This window comes from Chiloscyllium plagiosum, chromosome 36 (assembly GCF_004010195.1).
Source record: "Chiloscyllium plagiosum isolate BGI_BamShark_2017 chromosome 36, ASM401019v2, whole genome shotgun sequence".
Taxonomy (NCBI): domain Eukaryota; kingdom Metazoa; phylum Chordata; class Chondrichthyes; order Orectolobiformes; family Hemiscylliidae; genus Chiloscyllium; species Chiloscyllium plagiosum.
Genome location: NC_057745.1, coordinates 13,282,313 through 13,305,130, shown reverse-complemented (window position 1 = coordinate 13,305,130; position 22,818 = coordinate 13,282,313). Strand labels below are relative to the sequence as shown.

Below are 22,818 nucleotides of genomic sequence, written 5' to 3'. Positions count from 1 at the left end.
ATCCATGCCCCACATGATTTTATAAACCTCTATAAGGTCACCCCTCAGCCTCTGACACTCTAGGGAAAACAGCCCCAGCCTGTTCAGCCTCTCCCTATAGGTCAAATGCTCCAACCCTGGCAACATTCTTGTAAATCTTTTCTGAACCCTTTCCAGTTTCACAACATCTTTCCGATAGGAAGGAGACCAGAATTGCATGCAATATTCCAACAGTGGCCTAACCAATGTCCTGTACAGCCGCAACATGACCTCCCAACTCCTGTACTCAATACTCTGACCAATAAAGGAAAACAATCCAAACGCCTTCTTCACTATCCTATCTACCTTAGACTCCACTTTCAAGGAGCTATGAACCTGCACTCCAAGGTCTCTTTGTTCAGCAACACTCTTTAGGACCTTACCATGAAGTGTATGAGTCCTGCTAAGATTGGCTTTCCCAAAATGCAGCACCTCACATTTATCTAAATTAAACTCCATCTGCCACTTCTCAGCCATTGGCCCTTAACTTTATGTTTAGATCCTCTCTTGTAAAATGTAGCATTCCATTACGTTCTTGATTCGACGTTGTAACTGAATTCTAACTTTTTATGACTTGTGTACCAAGACCGCTCTGCACCTTGAAATTCTGCAGTCATTCTGTGTTTAAGTAATAGCCTGCTTTTTCATTTTTCCCACAATAATGAGCAATTTCACAGTCGTGGAGTCACTGAGATGTACAGCATGAAAACAGACCCTTCGGTCCAACTCGTCATGCCAACCAGATATTCTAAATTGATCTTGTCCAATTTGCCAGCACTTGGCACATAGCCCTCGAAAGCTCTCTTAATCATATATCCATCCAGGTGCCTTTTAAATACTGCAATTGTACCAGCCTCCAACACTTCCTCTGGGAGCTGATTCCATACGTGCACCACCCTCTGCGTGAAGAGGTTGGCTCTTAGGTCCCTTTTAAATCTTTCCCTTCTCACCCTAAATCTATACCCTCTAGTTTTGGACTCCTCCACCCCAGGGAAAAGATCTTGCCTTTTTACCCTACCCATGCCCCTCATGATTTTATAGACCTCTATAAGGTCACCCCTCAGCCTCTGAATCTCCAGGGAAAGCAGCCCCAGCCTGTTCAGTCTCTCCCTATAGTTCAAACCCTTTTTCCCAAATTGCACTCTATTGCCCAGATTTTTTTTTTCCCATTCACTCAAACCCATCTATATCTGTCTGGAATCTCCTTATGTATTCTTCACAGCAATACCCATCTTGGTTTTATCTGCAAATTTACTGACCTTGCCTTTGCTTCCCCCTTCTAAGTCATTGAACTAATTTGTAAAAGATTGAGGTCCCAAGCATAGCAGGACTCCACTAGTAACATTCTACCCAACAGATAGAGACCCAGTTTTACATGCTCTGTTTTCTAGACATGCGAGTGTGCCACCCCAAAACCATGAGCTTTTATTTTCCAGAATTACCTCTACAGAGGCAACTTGTCAAATGCCTCTGAAAATCCAAATACATTATATCTGCAGGCTCTCCTTTATTTAAAGCGCATTTGACTCCTTCAAACAACTTCAATAAATTGGCCACACATGATTTCCCTTTGTTGACACTATTCTGAATCTTTCTGATTATCATGAGTTGAGCTAAGTACGCAACTATAATCTCTCTAATGATCAACTCCAACACCTTCCCCAAGACAGATTCCGAGATAGATGGTCTACAGTTCCCTGTTTAGTGGCTCCTTCCTTTCATGAATACAGGTGTTATATTTGCTACTTTCCAGCCCAGTGGAATCTTTGCTGAATCTTGGGGATTTTTGAAAATTAATACCAATACATCTACCTCCTCATTAACGACCACTTTTTTAAAGATCTTGGATTGAAGTTTATCTGGACCTGGAAACCTGTCAGCACGCATCTCTATCAGTTTGCTTCATATCATGTCCTTTTTATAATTTCACTAACTTCTTTCCTTCCTTTTGGTTTACAGCTATTACTGGGATGTTTTTGTGTCCTCGATAATGAATCCAAAAGCAAAATTGTTGTTCACTTCTTCCACCATTTCATTATAATCTATTATAAGTTGCCATTCTCACTTTTTAATGGACCCACACTCACTCCATTTACTCTTCTCGTTTACAAGTACCGGAATTCTTGCTACCTGTTCTTACATTCCAAGCTACTGATACAACCAGACCTCAGGCAAGGTTTGCAAATCCATACGCTTTCAGACGAGAATCTATCCAAACTCTTAAGCTCCCAGCTGATGACAAATGAACTAGCGCCTCTTCTTAATTCACCTACCCCTCGATTGATTGTAAAGAGGTTAATTTAAAAGGATCCCTTCCTTTAGTGATACCTTTCTTCCAAGCACGAATGAATTTGTGTTCTAAAAGGAGCCAACTTAACCAGGCTTTCTTAACTAAACAAGAAGAGTGAGTTTATTATTTATTAAATGCATGAAGAATTAGTGATGCAACACACATACTTAGAGATTAGAAATAAGAGGTGGGTTCAAAGGATAAAAAGTTTCTTAAAAAGAGACATACAGATCAGTCTCAGAATTGTTCGCAGCACATATATAGTTGAACATTATACTCATTGCAGTGAGGTTAGATGAACAGTCAGCTTCACAATCTTCAGGTTTGCAGAGTGACTGAGATTCTGCAGTTCTGGTGCCTTTTGACTGCAATTAAATTCAGGATGAGGAAGTGTCCTTTATTATCCTGCTTCCTTTTTAATGGGTTTGCAGCATTCAGTGTTAGAGAGGCTATTACCTGCAACACAGGGGTAGCTAGGGGTCAGTTCTTGGACTGTGACCTTTACTGCACGCTAACACTCAAACCTAGGCCGATTCACAGGAGAACTCAGTCCCACCAGTCCACTTCATTCAAGTTGAAACTGGCTTCTTAATTCTTTTTTTGTATCTTTATAAAGGGTAAAACAGAAGAGTTTGTGAGAGGTGACTTTCTGTGAGGGGAGAAAGATTGTGAGCTCCTTTGTTATAGCTTCTTTTTAAAAACCCTCCCTGTTTGAAGCTCCCTTTGGCAATTTAGATTGTGGGTCATTGCACTGGCTTCATGCAAGACTTTGGCGGACAGTTTCTGAACTTATACCTGTCGCTCTTCTGTAGCAGTCCTCCTTTTAGAAACAATGCATTTTGGAATTAAAAGTTTTAAAAAATTGTAAATGCTTTGGGGTTCTGATCCACCATCATAACACTATCATCCTGTCATTTTCTAATTTCTTCTTCCCAAAAAAATTAAACCAAAATCTTCAATTTTTGTTGCTGCATTATCAATTATGAAGAAAAATCACCACTTCTTGTTCAAAGAAAAAAAAATTCTCATATCTCATTTCAGATTAATTTAAATTGAATGGTTTTGAAGTAATATTTCATACATGATTAAAGCTATATTTCAAAGGTTGTATTCATATTTTTCAATGAACAGTGTTGCTTTACGAAATGACTAGCAATCTTTGAAAGAAGGTAAGATTGATCAGTGAGCAGCCCCTTGTACCAGTTATAATCCATACCCAGAATTTCTGACCAGCCCTAAAGCACTTCAGCTGCAGTTGGCAGAAACCTGACGATAACAATCACTTTCCTGTACAGTGCTGCCAAATTGCTGCTTCTTTTTTCTGTTCTGTACAGTGCCTGTCGTTTTTATCGAGAACATTACACTCGAGAGGTGACTTTCTTAATAGGGGAGTCTCATTGCTGCTGATATTTCTGCTCCCTTTCACTCGGTGACAAGATGAAGTAAAAGACAGCAAGGAGAGGCAGCCCACACTCATTCCGAGCCAAGTGGCTTCTGAAGCCAGAAACAGAAAATTGAGAGTGGAAGGGCAGGAGCAACCAAAATAGCAAGTGACAATGTTAGGGGTATGTATGGAGGAATTGAGAGTGTGGCGCTGGAAAATCACAGCAGGTCAGACAGCATCCGAAGAGCAGGAGAATCGACATTTTGGGCAAAAGCCTTTCATCAGGAATGAGGCTGAGAGCCAAGGGAGTAGAGAGATAAATGGGAGGGGGTGGGGCTGGGGCTGGGGGTAAGGTAGCTGAGAGTACGATAGGTCGGTGGAGGTGGGGGTAAAGGTGATAGGTTGGAGGGGAGGGTGGAGCGGATAGGTGGGAAGGAAGATGGACAGATAGGACAGGTCATGAGGGCGGTGCCAAGTTGGAAGGTTGGAACTGGGATAAGGTGGAGGGAGGGGAAATGATGACATGGGGTTGGAGGTTCTCGAAGGAGAGATGAGGCATTCTTCCTCCAGGTGTTGGGTGATGAGGGAGTGGCGATGGTGAAGGCCCAGCACCTGCATGTCCTCGGCAGAGTGGGAGGGGGAGTTAAAGTGTTCGGCCATGGGGCAGTGGGGTTGGTTGGTGCAGGTGTCCTGGAGATGTTCCCTGAAGCATTCTAGGGCCTTGGAGGGAGACAGAGGAAGGTGCCGGGAGGGGAGGGTGTGTTGAGGGGGGATGGGGGGGCGTGGACCTGACAAGGGAGTCACAGAGGGAATGGTCTTTATGGAAAGCGGATAGGGATGGGGAGGGAAATACATCTCTGGTGGTGGGGTCTGTATTTGGCAGTGGAAATGGCGGACAATGATGCGATGTATACGGAGGTTGGTAGGGTGGAATGTGAGGACTAGGGGGTTTCTGTCCTTGTTGCGGTTGGAGGGGCAGAGGTGCAGGAAGTGGATGAGAAACACTGGAGGACACCATCAACCACGTGGGAGGGGAAATTGTGTCTTTAAAGAAGGAGGCCATCTGGTGTGTTCTGTGAGGAACTGGTCCTCCTGGGAGCAAATGTGGCGGAGGGGATGGAATTGGAAATAAGGGATAACATTTTTACAGGAGGCTGGGTGGGAGGAGGTGTAATCCAAGTAGCTGTGGGAGTCGGTGAATTTGTAGAAAATGTTAGTGTTGAGCAGAGAAAGGGTGAGATAAATAATGAAGAAGGCCACTTGCCAGCACCTTCTCAAGCACAATTAGGAATTGGTAATAAATACTGGGCCTGACGGTAAGATCACATCCCCTGAAATGTATAAATAAAAAAGACTGACTAATGACCAGCAACAGACAATGTGAGGTTGGAAAAAAAGACACAAGAAAAATTGAAGAGGAGAAACTGAGAGAAAAAACAAAGCAGCGTAATCCATGTTACATTCATCATGGATTTGGTTTGATTTCAAAACAGAGGAGTAAGCAAGCAGGTTTGTACTGCCTATTGTCATAATTGTAAAGGTGTGGAAGAGAAAGCTAGGTATCTAGCCTCAAACAGCTACAAAAGCTGCTACTCAGCAGCTACCATTGTCAGTGTTGTTTTTAATGATGAGAAATAACTTGCTGGCTATTTTCAGTCATTGAAATGGAAATGTTGGTGCAATAAGCTTTCAGAATTGACTTGAAGTTAAAATCTCTCTTTCTATGATGGGACTTTTGCAATCCAATGAATACTTATGTTTGCCAATGTAAAATCACCTGATTTCTGCCAGGTAGTTTGCTATGATGTGGAGAAGCCGGTGTTGGACTGGGGTGGATAAAGTTAAAAATCACACAGCACTGGTTTATAGTCCAACACGTTTATTTGGAAGTACTAGCTTTCGGAGCACTGCTCCTTCATTGGGTAGCTGTGGAGCAGGAACATTCGACACAGAATTTTTCACAAACAATCACAGTTTCATGCAACTGAAATGATATATTGAACAAACCTAGATTGCTGTTAAGTCTTTCATCTTTTAGAATAGGTTGAAGGTTTCAGTTCATTAATATGTAAATCCCAGAACTTCTTTTAAGTCACATTCTCGAGATAATTTAAGGTTTTATAAAAAAAGTGACATCACAGTTCAGACAATGCATTAAAGGTATGAGGTAGAGTTTGTCTGTATCCCAATCCTGAGTCAGACTGGTTCTATTTCCAAAGCAAAATTTATAACACCTTATATGTATTGACCACCTGCATTGACTGCCTGCAGATTATGCATTTTTTGAGCAAAATAGAATGTATCTGCAAATATAATTCTGCAAATACAAATTCACCCCATAGACTTAAATGTGTCTGTATGCACGAGAGAGAGAGTGAGTGAGTGTGTGTGAGTGTGGGTGCGAGTGAGAGAGTGTGTGTTTGCATGCTTTCTAAAGTGTGTGTGTGTGATGGAGTACAAGCCTGTGAGAGGGTGTGTGCATGGGTGTGGGTGTGTGTATGAGAGAGGGTCTGTGTGAGTGTGTGGGTATGTAAGTGTGTGTGTGTGTGAGAGAGCGTATAGTGTAGTGGGGTCTCCTGTAGTGTGACATGAACCCAAGGTCCTGGTTGAGGCCATCCCCATGGATACCAAGCTTGGCTGTCAGCCACTGCTCGGCCACTCTGCATTGTTGCATATCCCAAAGTCCGCTTTGGAGGACAGTCACCTGAAGATCCGAGGCCAAATGTCCCAGACCACTGAAGTGTTCCCTGACTGAGAGGGAACACCCCTGTCTGGCGTTTGTTGCATGGTGTCCATTCATCTGTTATCTTAACATCTACCTGGTCTCGCCAATGTACCATGCCTCAGGGCATCTTTGCCTGCAGTGTATGAGATAGTTCGCCGAGTCACATGAGTACCTGCCATGTACAAGGTGGGTTGCTGTAAGTCTTTCTGTTTCTTGCCAGAGGATGCCACTCAGATCCTGTAATGATTGAGAAATATCAATAACAGGGATCATTTGCATTTGTGGCAGTAGGGTAATGAACTGAAGTGGAAGGGACAGTGTAAGATGCAATGGGGGGTGGTGAGTCACTGGATATAACATATGTAGTACAAGCAAATGCAGTGCAAAATGAAAGCACTGACAGCTGCTTGATGAATACAGGTTGTTGCTTTTAGCTGTGTTGAAGATTTTTGGTGCAAGGTGATTGCCTTAGGTATGCAGCTAACATCAATATGATCCAGTACTGCATCTCCAAACCAATATCTGCAAAGTATGGATGGTCATGACTTTAGCTTTGTGCAGTCCCAGAGGGATTAAGAGAGTGGCCCAAAATATTGTGGTTATTAGACAAAAGTTAATGAGTAACTCTTCATTAACCTCTAAGTATCACATAAGAATCCAGTTTACATGTTGACTGTTGACTACAATTTTACATTAAATATCATTGTCAAATTGATCCATACAATAGAATTCCTAGCTTTCACTTTGTAATACCGTGTAGTTAACCTCATGTTTTATTATCCTGTGTCACCAGTTTCAGCAAAGACCCTTTATACTCTTAATTTGTAAGATGCTACATTTATATATATATATATATATATCAGAGCTCTTCATCTCCAAAGTATAACTTTAAGAAATGTGGTCACTGTTATATTTGCTGATGTGCATTCAGCAAGATTAGTGACCAGTTAATCTCTTGTGTGGATTAAGGGTGATTTTCTTACTCTTAGTGCTAGAGGATCTGTTCTATCCATTTGAAGAAGCAGATTGGATCTTGATTGAGCATGAGAGATCATAACTTTAATGTACAATTACACAGAAATTACATCATGGAAATAGGTCCTTTGGTCCAAACAGCCTGTATTTGTTTTTGCATTTGCATGAACAGGAATCTTACTTCCTTGTGCCCCCTCTTCCTCTGTATTCTTTTACCACATCTTTCCATTAACCATTTATTTATTTAATCTATTATTTAATCAATCAGTGATTCTGAAGTGCATTCCGGAGTGACTCTGCTCACTGCAGAAAGAAAAATCTTCTAAAATTTGTCCTAACTCTTTTAAACTGAGTCATATATATATTATATATGTGTATCCTCTAATGCTGAAAATGAATCATTTCTGCACATTCCGTCCCATCCTTCATAATTTTAAACATTTCTGTCAATTCAACACCAAATCTCCTTTTTTGAAAATTGTGACCTTTTTAAAACACTTCTGAAGTTCATGCCAGGCAGGAACTTGACAAATGTACATTGAACCTTCTGCGTTACTTCAAAATCTTGCCGACAGTAATTGTGAAACTGCTTCTTTTTCTGATCTTGTCAAGTTTATATATAGCTTCACCATTATACCTCAACTTCTATATTTCTTGTCATAAAATTCAGCGTTTCATTTGCTTTTTTAATCATCGTATCCTCTTGAAAGTGTTACTTTGTGTGGTATGAAAGAGCAGATGAGGTTGAGGTCATTGAGGTTTAGTTTATATCTCACAGTCTTATCCTATCGAAATAATACTTTTTTAACCAAAATGCATCATCCCACCCCGTGATATTGAATTGTCTGCCATTTCTTTGCCCATCTTAATATCTTATCAGAGTGTCATTTTCAGTCTCCTCCAAGTTATTTACTGCATCACACATTTTAATATTGTCATTGATGTACGTGGTGAAGAATGTCAGCCATGAGCCTCAGCACTGTGTTGAGGTGTCAGCTGGGATTATGGGCTCAACTTCCAGTTTTAACCCACAACCTTCTGAATCAGAGGTGACAGCTCTGTGAACTGAACCCAACTGATCTACAAAGCAGTCTGTTACTCTAAATCTGTGCACCACCATACTATATAATTTATGGCATTTTTTTTAAAAAAAGGTACTTAAAATACCTACAATTCTTAGAATCACTATGCTAGTGTCAATGTTATCAGTAATCTATTCTGATCTGAGCTGTCAATGCTCAGAATATGAAATAACTCCACGGAGGCTGGTATCCTGTCACCAAATCACCCTTTATTTACATGGGCATAATACTTGACACTGGTCCTGCTCCCTCAGAACTAGCCCTCAGAGTGAACAGAAACTCTGACATTCCTGTTTATATCTGTCAGCGAGGGCTCCTTGAGTGGACCAATCAGGGAACTGGCATTCTATGAGTCCATCTGGCTGACCCCATTACAATCAGTGCAGAATACATGGAGGCAGCACTGAAAAAGCTTTCAAAATCCTGAAATTGCCTGTGAAAGTTCACCCAGAGAAAGGTCATCCCCTACAAATAGAATGAGAGGAAACAGTGAGGAGCTGCTCCCCTAATCACAACTGGTTCTCTCTTGTGTTACTAACGACTTACCAATACTACTATTGTTCACTAGTAAACCTCAGTAGCAAATGCTACACAGAAGCAATCTGTCATTAGCAAATGTGCAGGGAGAAGAAATCTGTAATTAGAGCTGGAGTGAGCAGAGAAAGTAGATGTTAATAGAAAGGGAATCATCTGGAGAGCTGGAAGGGAGATTGAGGTCCAGGGTTGGAGGTGGAGAGATCCAAGAGTCAGCCTTTGGTTTGCTAGGTAAGGAAGGGGAACTATCTTTTGTCAATAATAACAGAGATCCTGGAGAGTTGCTTTTTTTTGCCAAAGCAGGCATCTATCTAGGGATATTTCAACGGGGAAAGATGGTGGCAGACAGGGAAGCTGCAATGGAGATCACATGGCAATGCAGAGACATGGAGAATCTGAATGGAGAGACAAAAACAGGTATACTACCAGGAGGGCAAGGGAAGAGACACTGAGGCTACAAGGATGGAAATGAAGAGGAAGGCTGTAAAAAAAAAGAGAACTGTTTCAAACCTGTCAGCATAGGAACACAGCTGACTAGGAGCCAGAAAAACATTAAATTACTGAGTTAGTGAATTATTTGCTGATTATTTCAGGAGATAGATGGAGAAGCATGTGCTGGGTGCTATTGTAATGACTACAGTGTCAATTGTGAAATTTAAATCTAACCTTGAGATCTGAGATGCAGTAAAAAAGTTAGTAATTACTTATTTAAGATACTGCAGCTTTTTGCATATGTATGGAAACATATTAGCTGTTACCTCATCTGTCTGTGAAAGGTATGTTTAAGACGATGACTTTTAATGCAAAACTATTTGTCAATTAATTTGGGAAAATAAAACTTTTGTTCTAACTTCTGCCGGTTGGCTTGTCCTAATTTAAACACCGTGGAATCTGAAAATGAATGCTTTCCTTTTGTATTGTGGCTTCACGTTTAATGGGTTGATAATTGTTGAGGAAATTGATCAATTCTTCTAATACTGTTTTGTTTAAGTGAAAACCAGAACACATTAACATAAATATACATACACAAATTCATCTAATAAAGGAGTCAAGTAGTGCTCCTGAAAATTAAAAAAGCCGCCTTTAATAGGAGTTCTTAAAATCTTGTACCCCAGAACTGTCACATACTTAATTTTAGCTGTTTGATTCTCACGGTAATATCATGCTCAGTTGAGCTGGAGCTTGCACTGAGCAATTTGAAGCTGAGTGATAGATGACACATTCCAGGTGTAGGTTGTTTACTCAAGGTACAAGTTCCCATGTTTCCCAGAAGTGACAGTACTTCCGAATCAAATGGTTTTAACACCAGACATTAGGATATGGATCAACTCCAAACCGAAGCATTTAATCCCAGTATCACTGAAAAGGATTAACCACTTGAAAAGTGTAGAGCACTGAGGTTGCTCATCCTTAAGATTTATTAGCCAATCCACTTCGCATTGGTATCTGTGTTGTTCTTTCCACAGTTACACCATGACCCCATGAGGCTGACTCACACCATTATAACTACACCTCTATTTGTTTGTGAAATAAGTCCACAGAGGCTGGTATCCTGTCACCAAGTCACCTTTTACTGACACCACTTCAGCTTCCTTAGAGCCAACTCTCAAAGTGAACAGAACGTTGGACACTCCAGTTTTATCTGTCAGCCAGGGCTCTGTAATTGGACCAGATGAATAACAAAGGCAAAAGTGAGGACTGCAGATGCTGGAAACCAGAGTTTAGATCAGAGTGGTGCTGGAAAAGCACAGCAGGTCAGGCAACATCTGAGATTAATAGCCCCAATCAAGGAACTCATATTCTATGAGGTCCACTTGGCTGACCTCATTATAATCATTACAGACTGTAAAAAGAAAGCAAGAGATATGGGAAATCAGTACCACTTTTAGAGTGTATTGTCATTTATACTAAATGCATCTCTTTGACTTAGCCCAGAAGATAAATCCAAGGCAGTATTAATTTTTCTACAAACTTCAAATGATGTTAAATTGGGATGTAGTGTCCAAAACAAATTATTCATATAAAATGTCTGTCTGTAGATGCTCACATCTTTATCTTAACTAAGATTAATACAATCACGAAAATTAATCCATACATTTCTTCTTCTATATATAATATTTGTTTCTAGCTGATTGTGTTTTGCATGAAAAGTTCATAAAGAGTGACCTTGCCATGGTGCGGCACACTCAGGATTAGAACTCCCACACTTGAGCACCTAATCGGGGCTGACCTTGAGTACTGGAATGTCTGATGTGCAGTGTTTTTAGCGAGATGCTAAACAGGCTTCACAAAGCTATTCAGGTGTTCATAAAACATCCCATGCTTCCCTTTTGAAAGACAGCAGAGATTTCACCTGGTCGACATTCATCCTTCAAGCAACCCATGCCAAACAAGATTAATTGGTTCCTTATCTCTGCAGTGCTACATGGAATATAGGTGTTGCCTATAAAACAACGCTATGCTTTGTTAAAAGATGCTTCTCACTTAAAACATCGTGTAGAATTTAGGTTTTGTGGAAAGATGAGTTTATTTCAAGCTTGGTGGAAATATCTGGAGTGGTTCTTTAAAAGAGGTAATTTATCAGTTCCTCTGGAGATTGGTGATGTTTTTTAACAGGGCTTCCTATTAAAAAAATGCTTTCTTCTCTGTCGTGGGGTTATTTGAATGGGCTTGCAGAAGTTCTGCTTTTAATCTGGTCTTCAGTTTGGGACAAGAAATCTTCGAGAAGGGCTACCCAGCTGATCTCTCCCATCTCTAAAAGAACCGTCTTATTGAGATCAGGGTGGAATCTATTTGTTCTTTTAAGGGAGTACATTTCACCATTGTGTTCTCTGAAAAAGCCACATCTACACACCCCAGAGAACACAGGGTGTGATTAGTAACTTGACCATTTGTGACAGAACTGCAGAGCTACAGACTTCAGGACATTTTATGCTTTATCCTTTGCATTTAAGAATAATCCAGTGACTGAAATGGTTTTGCTTCAGAAAGCTAATCCCTGGAGAGAAAACCATTTTCATTTTCTGAAGTATTTTTGCTTTAAGATTCTTAGAGGTATGAACAGTTCTATTTTGTGTTACTGACAGTGTACCTTCATTGAATGCATTTTGTTTTGATAACAAATCAACACTTGTGTTTATAAAGAAATCTGTTGATACACTTTTTAAAAACATTTTGAAACCTGAGATGGATAAGGTAATTGATTGACCAGATTGTTAACTGGGAAAAATATTTGTTAACTTTATGTTCTGACCTGTGGTGTAGTGGAACTAGAGAGTGTGTGCACTCTTCCAACCTCAGTTGTACCAGCTTTGTAAGAATTTAAAGCTAAGCACTTGAGGATATCCTGAGGTTGTAATAGACTCTGCAAAAGTTTAGTTTACTAAAATGGTGTGTAGTCTTTTTCACTTCATTACAAAGAAAGCATGATAAATGCTCAGCTGATTCACTTCTGTGTGAAGACTTTACACCTGGGAGTATTGTTACGACACAGCGGTGAACCCCTCTATGAATTAAACTAAACACGCAGAAAAGCTTACCTCACCTTGTAATTTGTTAAAACATATGAGTGACAGAGAACTCCCAAATTCCACTATTTAAAGAAAATAATAACAAGTTATTCTTTAACTCTAAAAGTGAACATTAAACAACAACTATTCACAACTCTAACCCCCCCCCCTTTTTAACTGCTTATTATCTACCCCAACTCTACAACTATATACTGTTCCAATAAAAACACTTACTAAAATTAAATCAAATTAATTTCAAAACCACACAGCAGCTGTCATCTCTGGTGTCTTTCTCCTTTTGGTGATGATCTCCCTGAGTCACCTTCTGTCTTTTACTACAAAGATGTTTCATATGAAAAAGGTACCTTTGATAGAGAGTGTTTTTGAATAGCAGTCTTTCTCGATGGCAGTTACTCTTTTGATGGCAGTTACTCTCTGTCTGACTTCCAAGCTACCTTTTTTATACCCCAAACATCAGATAATTTTATTGGTTCGAGGTTATCAAAAACAATAAATTCAAACTAAATGGGTCTTAGTATCCTGGGGCATAATTTAAACTGATTGGTTAAGTTTGAATTGTTGTCAAAACTGCAACCAACTCAGGTATCCATGTCACAGTCAAATGTTAAATATTTTCAATTTTCCAGTACACTCTGAGATTGCTAGCTAGTCATAAGACAGGTACTTGTATGCTCTCAGTGCAAAACAGCATTCGCTCTCTCTTAAAGGTACAGTACATACCTTCAATTTCATAACAGTATATATTGGGAGTAGAAGGAAATATTGGTGGCAAGAATGAAGAATTAGCTGCACTATGCAATGCCCTTGCTGTGCAAAACACTGACTTTTCGAATGTGTTTTTTGCACGAAGTACTGCATACACCGGGAACTCAATTCTGGCCAATATTCCTCTTAATATTTCTCTTAAGGAGTCACCCACAATCCAGCGAAGAGATTTAAGGGAATGTTAAAGAACAACAGAGCCCTGACTCTCCGGTTTATTAGTGCGTATAGAGTACATGAATCTACCTGTAAATCATGCTGAGTGGTCAGAGCAACAATGGATGGGATCTTGTTGCTGAAGTACTAGTTGAGCCAGTCTTTAACAGGGTCTAACTTGTATTTCATGGACATCTACCCAGACAAGGATTTGACACAAATGATGCAAATCCCATTGTCACCTTGCTATGAATTGCAATTGTTTGTTCTGACCGTACTTCTTGTGGGAAAGGGGAATTGCAAGGTACTTTCCTGTTGCCTTTCTCACGTGTGTAAAGGGACCACAAACACTCTTCCCAGAAGATCCTCCCACAGCTGATATCCTAAAGCTGTAGTTCCTCCAACTTCACCAGTGTAAAATCTAGTAGATCCATCTTCCGCCAATACTCATAACCTGAGCATGTGACCTTCCAGCTATTACCGGTCTGGTCCACAGTTCCTGGGAGTCATTCAGACATTTTTCAGTTGGAGGATAACTATTCATTTATACAGCATCCAAATCTTACCTCAGTTTATTTTTGTTGCTTGCTGCCTCTGTCAATGTGTAGTTATTCAATACTAACATGGCTCAAAACTCAACCATGGAATGCACACCTCAGCAGGTAATTATCTTACTAAAAGACAATTGTACCCAGCAGCATTCAAAACAAAATAGCTATTTTCTAGTCTGCTGCAAGACAATCCTAGCACTCCATGGAAATAACACATGGCCGGTGCATTTGTGAATAGCAGTTTCACTGGCTCCATTACTTTCAGCCACCTTGGAACCGATGCTTCATTCTCCTATTGTACTGTGAAGTAAATTGGATTCACGCTGAATGCAACGGAGATAAGAATGAGATCTTGCCATTTCTTCTGCCTTGGCACACTGACAATTGCAAAGCAAAGAGACACGTTTCTCGTACTTTACCATCATTATGAATATATGGCCCTGAAAAGGATTGTTGCCTCTTGTGATGGTAATGGCCCAGAATTTTCTGGAGCAGAGCATCCATTTTTTAATGTGTTCTTCTGCCAAGTAATTGCCCTGGAAGTTTGTCCTGATAATGGTGCAGTGAGAACAATGAGACATCTGGGACTGTAGTCGGTGACAGCACCAACAGTGTATCTTCTTAACAAATAAGATTGAAGAGTTGAGAACCAAACTGAGTAATGAGAAAAAAGGAGGGTACTTCAGAGTCAAATTAGGTTAGAGAGAGAGTGAAAATGTGACAGGGAAAGAAACAAAAAATAGTTTCAAAACTTAAAAAATTTAATAACAATTTAATACATGTAGAAATGAGACATGTCAATTTAAATTGTTCCCTTTTTAAGCAGGAGAGATTTGATTGATTTGTATTGCAGGGACATTAAAGGTTCTCATTTAAAAAAAGTGCTCAAACTGGTAGGCACCAGCTCTAACTTTCTGCAGCAGTTTTAATCAGCAATCACTCCACAATACAGCAATTTTTTGATATATGTAGTGAGATCGAGCAGCCATTTTCATGAGGCTAACAACAGCAGAACAACCCAGCCAGCAATTTCTGATGATTCAAGTCTACGGGCCAGCTCTGTCTCACCAGGTGTTGCTGCGCTATTTAAACATTTATAACAGTGATACATTGTCGATGCCTCAGACAAGACATCCACTCACTCACCAATCATACCAACAGGTAGCCTAATGGCAAAACATATAGCAACTGATCACCTGATCAGCTCCAAATTGAACATTGCTACATATTCCTAAACTTGACATGGCACTGCTCAGGCAACAACTTGCAATTATGTAGTGCTTTTAATGTTGTAAAAGCTAGACACTACATAGAAGCTTCATTAGACAAAATATTTCCACTTCACAAGATGCGACGAAAAGTTTAGTCAAAGAGGTTGATTTTAAGGAGCATTGTAAGGAGGAGGGAATTTTTATGAAGTAATTCTAAAGCTTCAGGCCCAAGCAACTAAAGGCATAGCCGTCAAGGGCAGAGCGAAGGAAATTAGGAATGCAACAGACCACGCTCATGATAAGTTTGTTCTTTCTCTCCCAAGATGATTTATTTTTATGTTCATTCCAAACATCAGAAATAATGAGACTGGAAATAACAAGGCTCATTGACGTTGGTCTGGGAGGTGAGAAATCTGGCAAAATGGCAACCTTTTGATGGATAGGCAAGGAAGGACTTTGTTCAAGTGTCGGCAGACAGGGTAGGTGAGGGTGCACCATTGTATGGGGAGACCATCAGGAAAATCTTGGTGTCCTTTCAGCAGGATACAGTGGGAAAGGGAGAGAGCCTTCCTCTTTGGAGACTCCAAGGCACTTTGATTGTCTCCAGCACTTGGAGTATTTATCTAACGTTTTGGGGGTGCATTTTTATTGATACACTGTTATCCTCCACATGCAGTTTGAGCAATGGCCACTGCTGGCAGGGGTGCTGTAGAACTACAGAACCTCTAGTTTGAGGCCCACCTTCTTTAATGGATTGAGAGCCCCAGAGGCAGCCATTTATTTGAGTGCCACCCAACTTCCAAGAACAGCAAAATTCTGCTTTTTGCATTACAAATATTTCACACTCATACAATACTCTATACTTTAATGCAGGATTGGCTTAAATATAACCTGGCTTTAATTTAATGGTGTGTATTTTATTGCGTTAGCACCAAATGAATTTTTTTTTGCAGGCTATGTTAATAAATTCAGAAATATTCAAATACTACTCAAGCCAGTTGAGATGTAGGATTTGTAAACCATTAGGAATAACAATGAGCATTACAGTGGGAAATCAATGTTAAATTACCCAACGTGACATCTTTATGTCTTAAAACATTATTCATCTGGTACCTCAATGCTGCTTTGTACAATGAAAGTAACAGATTGCTTGAAAACAATCCATCCATCTAAAAGCTGTGCTTGATGTTTGCTTAGCAGGACAGAAAAGTCAGAGTTTTGTTATTGTAAACAGTTCGAAAACATTCAAGGCATCAATTTTCTGCTTTGTTTGCCATATCTGCATTGACGATAATCATTTTGAAAGGCAAGACCATATTGTAAAACCTTTTAATTTTATTATTTTTTTCCTCTAGCTCTTCAAAGCTTTGACTCCGAGAGCTACAGTGAAGGTAAATATGGTTCTTAATGAAACGATATAACAAACTATTTTATAAAGTTTGTTGCAATTCCCAAACAAGGCACCCTGAGAATTATAAAGACAAGCTCTGCTGTAATGTTTCAATGTGAACTGCCTATGTACTATTGAGTAATGAATTTCTTAGTTGGTCAGGATTTTCCTCAAATGTACATGCTGACTAGACATTACTCAGTTCTTAAAAGTAACAGGAGTTTTAGTGCCAGAGTTCCAACCTGATTAATCATTTTATTGAACTAAAAGCTTTATTGTCTATGGAGTCAGATCTGACCACAGTGTGCCTTTCTTTTTGAAGCAGATCACTAGTATCCGACTGGCCCTTAAGGCTTAAGCGGGTGCTTTAAAAGTCTGTTGAAGAATCTTTTGTTAATTATATTGTACAGTATGAAAGCACTCCATAGTGTACAGTGAACTGTCGTTATATGACGATATGGGATTTGCTGCATGCTGTGGTGTATTATTAGAAACAATCAATTGTCACAATTGTACAACCTCTTAATGTCAGACAAACCACTTGACAGCTGAGTGCAATGTGGGGTCAGCTATACTGCACCCACTAATGTACGATAATGAATGTACTGAAATGTGGTTCTGAGGTTTTAAGGGAGCTGGGACAAAAATGATTAAGTTCAACAAAGCACTGACAGTGTTACAGAAATCCAAAAGTGACCAGAAGCACATCATAATTCACAAAATGTTTTTAGTTACTTGGTGCTATCACTGCATTGTGGCTAGGTATGACTAGCTTCTGTTGTATGCCTTGAAATCATGTGAAAAGCAGTCTTTTAAGTTGACAAGTTGTTGCTGATTGGAGATGCCAGCGGAGTGATAATGCAATGTAGAATTGACAAAACAATTCAGAGGCCAGGACGAATACTCCAGGAGCTCAAACCCATCATAGCAGTTTGGGGGGTATTTAAGTTCAATTAAATAAATATAGTATTATGTTATCCTAATATTCCTTCTCTCAAAGTGCTGTAACCCGTCGAATTGTCTACCAGAAAGTACAGTGGATGCCAGGACACTGAATAAATTTTAGGAGGAGATAGACAGATTTTTAAATCGTAATGGGTTGAAAGGTTGCAGGAGGAGACCGGAAATTGGAGTTGAAGGCAAGATGAGATCAGCCATGATTGGATTAAATGGGTGAACAGGCTGGAGGGGCTGAATTGCCTAATCCTGCTTCATGTTTTAATCATGATGGTCAGGGACTAGCACTTTGGTGTAAAAATCCATCCCACCCAGCACACCAATGTCATTCAGAGAAGGAAATCTGCCATCCTGGCTCAGTCTTGTTTGCTTGTGACTGTAGACCAGCAGCAACACGGTTGATCCTTTACTGCCCTCTGAAATTCCCCAACTAGCCACTCAGTTGCCGATGGCTCCCCACGTTTTACTCAGGGCTTTTGCGGATGGGCAGTAAATGTTCACCTCCTGAAAAAGGAAAGAACAAACCTAATTAAACCAAACCAAGAGCTCCTTTCCACAGAAAGCTACCACTTGAAATGCCTAAGTCTTAAGTTACTGCAACAAGGTAACCAGTAGATCGTTGGCAAGATGGCATTTGTAATACTGTGTGAATAAGGCTCTTGAACTTCAAAAAGATATCTATTTCATCAGAACAGTGTCTGAGAAGAGACCACAGATGATTCTCGCACTCTGGGGTTAAAGCTCTGAAGTCAGAATCATATTGTAGAACCTGTTTTCATTGAAAAAGTATTGAAGATGGCCATGATCCAGGTGTCTACAATTCTTGAGATAATATCAAAGCATGGAGACTATGGAACTTGGCATGTGAGTCCGACATGACAGAGCACTGTTACAAAATTCGGAAGCTTCCAGCAAGCTAGAGATCTGCAGGTATATAAATAGGAAGCCCTGGAGACAGTCAGCAAGCTGGGATGCTACCATAGAAAGAGAAACAGAGTTAGTGTTTCAGATTGATGGCCTTTCATCACACTTGGTTAAATAATCGAGGGAGAAATATTTATAAGGATAACAATAGAGAATGGAGGAATGGGTCTAACTGGAATCCCCTCCAAAAGATCCAGCACAGACAGACAATAAGGCCTCCTTCTGGGCTGTAATAGCCTATGATTTTATAAGAAAACTGAGGCGATCATTGAGGGGAAGAGACTCAAGTTAACATCTAGCTAAAACATTTGAGGAGGAAAACTAATCCATCACAAAAGGCATGAAAACCGAGCATTTGGGGTCATAGACAAAAGTAAGGAACAGGTAGAGTAGACTTTATAATTCCAATTGCTAAATGGAGAATTAATTTCAACCTTATGGACTTTAATTAATTTATTACATTTAATCTTGAACACCAATGTTCTGTGTACCAGAATGTGATTATTAAAGTCCAAATTGTAATTATTCTGATTTTCTATTTAATATGACTCTATTGAAGTTATTAATACATTCATTTCCAAAAAAAAATGTAGAGCAATGAATAGATGAATTCATATTTTATATAATAGTCCGTTCCAATAGCAGAAGCAGCACTGATGGATCTGATGTCTGTTTCTAGATGTGTGCGTGCAGCTTCACTGCTGCTCTGACTTCATAAAGCACCTTCTCTAGCTGCATGGTGACTCTCGCTCTTGACCAGCTTGCCCTCCTCATGTCCCTTGCTAACCTCTGCTATAAGGTCAGTCAGTGATCTGTGCCATTGGTCAGTCTTTGACTACATTCAAACTGACCACTTTTATCCCAAAGGCAAGGGTGAGCAAAGTTGATACATGACATTCCTCTGATCTTGAGGGAAAGCTCAGATATTAATTGGACAGTGGAATTTACATTATTGAACTATGGAACTGTTATGCAGCAGCCCACATTCCTATAGCTGCAACCATTGTGCCCCATATCAGATTTGATCACTTGTGTCAATTCACATTTGTGTAATCATCAATCCTTTGCATAATCGTATTCACACTCAAAACAGTTTTCAAAGAAGTCTATTCAATGCCTACTATAGGATGAGGAAAGTATTCTAGTCCTATTGAGACATGTCAATTGCAGCTTCTGGCTCTGTAATCAATGTTAAATTTAGCTTTGCCTGTTGTCTACGCTTTTCCAGCAACACATTTTTCAGCTTTCAGCAAGTCAGACTTGGATGGTGCCCTGCATTTGTGTTAGACAAACAGTTTCAGCCTTTAGTGATGCTTTGAGTACTGGATTCAACTGGCTTCTTTCTATTGAATGCTCTCGTAGTCATCCTGATGACCCGATACTCGGCCAAACACTGAGGCTCCATTTAGTTACACAGGGTTAAAATAGCGTGGCCGAGCCAGAGGGAGCTGTATTCCCTGTAGTTGAATTGCTTTCCCACACTAAGTATCTGGCTCGTCTAAAAGAAAAACCACTCAGGCACAGCACCAGAACACTTCTGGTGCCCACGGAATGTGTACCTCAGCAAGGAGTGAGCTTTGTGTGGGGAGGGTAAAAGAAACAGAAATACAGAAATAATTCCACTTTGAAGTTTTTTTACAAAGGGCCTTCAACTGTTTACTGTTCGTGAGTGACAAGGTGATGCATTGCAAGGAAACACTATATTGATGTGGGAAAGGGATGTTACATGATAGAGGATGAAAGTGCATTAAAAATTCAAGAATCCCAAGAGATTTTCACTTTTGAATTGCTCAATTTACCTTTTTATTCCGAGAGAGTGAAGAGAACAAGATCTGAGTGTGAGTAATGCATCATTTATAAATATATACATATACCCTATGGAAAGACAAGAAATGTGGTCATGATTGAAACAACTTGTTTAACAGTGTTATGTATGACACAAACACCAGAAAATGCTGAATATTGGTTATTAGCTCAAATGCTACACAGCCAACTCATATTTAATATTCTGCATTTATCCCTGGAGCAGCGCTGCATTGCTCACTTGCTTGCAATAAAAAAAACTAGACTATACAGTCAGGTATGTGTTTTTGCTTATATTGTAACCTACAAAGCAGATTATCTCATCTATGGTAATTATAGTTGTCACCATTAATCTTATTAGTCAGAATAACTAGCTGCATCAAGTCAAGCTTGGCAAAGCATCTGTACAAAAAAACCACGCCATAATTCCAAGTTGATCATACTGGCTTCCAATTCCCATACACTCTCCAGCATGGTTGAACTTTATACTTCACTACACATTTAATTTCTAAAGCCAGGTTAATACATTAAAGTGCTAATTATTAGCAAAAATCCCAGTTACATAGAAGAATTTACACCAATTTATACCTATTTCATTTAATGCCATTTATAGGACCAAATGTGACGCTAATTGCTGCCACTTTGATAATGGCAAGTTAGCAATTTCTTAATTGTCTCCAAACACCAGAAATCCACCTAAAATAATCTCTTCAAATGTTAACTATGTGTATAGACATCGCTGCTGCAGGGCTGTGCTGTCTGATAATTGTGATACTGGGATGTTTATCGCTTTGGTACATCTAATCAGTTTATAGTTATGTCTTAATAAAGGTTTTCAAAAGCCTAAATTGTAGTTCATGGTTTTCATTCTGATTTAATCTCATTTGGGATTGCAGTTTGTAAGATCAAGGATTTTAAGCACTGATTAACAAGAAAATAAAGTAAAATTGTTCTGTTTTGAGCTGTCACAGACAATATTCTTTTTAATTTCTGTTCACTGTGCATGACTGGGTTGTTGTTCTGTGCGGTTCCTTTACAACTGATGCTCACCTGTATAGGCAGGTATCTTCATTGCTTGCACATGGTGTGTTTACAATCATACCCACGCACCTTAGAAGAAACGTTGGTCACGGCTCTTAAGATAGTTAAAGTCGTGCTACAAACTAGTTTTATTTTAATGGAACAACAACTACAATTTTACCAGTCTGATAGATAATAATGCAAGATCAACGTATATTTCTCTTCAAGATAACTTTGAATGTATCTTATGATTGCTGCATGGATTAGCGATCCTTCCAGGTCAGTCTACAGAGTGGTATTAACACTGGGGCCATTTTAGATCTACTTGTTGATTAATCATTGTGAGACTGGATAATTGATACAGCAAGAGAGTAACATGCATAATCGTCACTTGTAGCATTCAGCCTTCGGAGAAAACAGCTCATGGAAAAGGAGAACCTTGTGAGAGTCAAGCTGGGAAACATGAGGCTCACAATCAAAATGTTAGAATATCTCAATATTGCTGTAAAATATGTTGAGATTTTCTCATAATTACTCATCTCATAAATTAGAATGCTCAGCTGGAAATTAATTTTGGTGTTCCATAAATTATTTTGTATCTTCAGCAAAATTTCTGCAAGTAAAAAGGAAAAACAGCATATTTCCAATTGTGTGAGGGAAGTCTGATGACATTGTTAAAAGTGCTTTATTCCCATAATAGTGTGTGTACTGTCTTCCACATTCCAATCAGGATACATGTAGCAATTCCGGTTGTGCTGGGACCAGAAAATGGGTTATTTGCGAAGCCACCAGGTGACTCACAAACGATGCAAGGCATAACACCTGACTGACTTTTAGCACAAAGATGTTGGTTAATGAGGCTCGTGTCTCAGCACCTTGTGCGGCTGTGAAATATGGACAGCCATTAGGATAGGAAGCTCAACAGCCTTGCTGTTTGTTGCACATTCTGAACATCTAATGGCAGGACAAAATCATGCGGGTGGCCATCTTTTCCTAGGCAGATCTCCGAGGCACTGATGGAGCAGAGACAATTTCACTGGCTCAAGCATGTTTCCAGGATGGACATTTGTGGCATGTCCACAGATCTTCTTTATGCTGACATAACTGAAGGCCAGTAGGATGACCATAGCACCCCAGTGCAAAAGCCCTGAATATTGATTTCAGCACCTGGAAGACCCTAGCCAGTGACAATGGAAAACATGGTACTGCTTTCTTTCTTGTTGGCAGCCTCTCAAAACAGAGAATGACTCACTTACACTTCACTTTACAGATCCTCAAGTAACTCAATTATTCACTGCTGATTGGCACATAGCCTGCCACAAGGGGAGACGGTTGGCATTTTATGAGGTGAGAGGTTGGAATGCTCAAGTATTTGTGCATTCCTTCCACTGTTTGCACTTGGCCTCCATCTGGGCCTGTCGGAAATGCTCAAAACGGATGGCATCTTCTCTGATGCTTCTTCTCTGGTTCAGGTGGTCTCAGCTGGGAGAATCCCATGAGACAGTG

The 22,818-nt window shown here is 39.8% G+C and overlaps 1 protein-coding gene across 4 annotated transcripts in view; it reads left to right on the top strand.

The window, feature by feature from the left end:
* The window catches only part of sema6dl (sema domain, transmembrane domain (TM), and cytoplasmic domain, (semaphorin) 6D, like), a 294,450-nt gene that overhangs the window by 164,340 nt on the left and 107,292 nt on the right, over positions 1-22,818 (top strand). For 2 of the 4 annotated variants that reach the window (XM_043677348.1, XM_043677350.1), the window contains one exon: positions 16,574-16,609. The exons of the other annotated variants lie outside the window; for them this stretch is intronic. In XM_043677348.1, the coding sequence (XP_043533283.1) occupies positions 16,574-16,609 (36 nt within the window). The remainder of the gene's footprint in view (positions 1-16,573; positions 16,610-22,818) is intronic. 4 annotated transcript variants of the gene reach the window in all.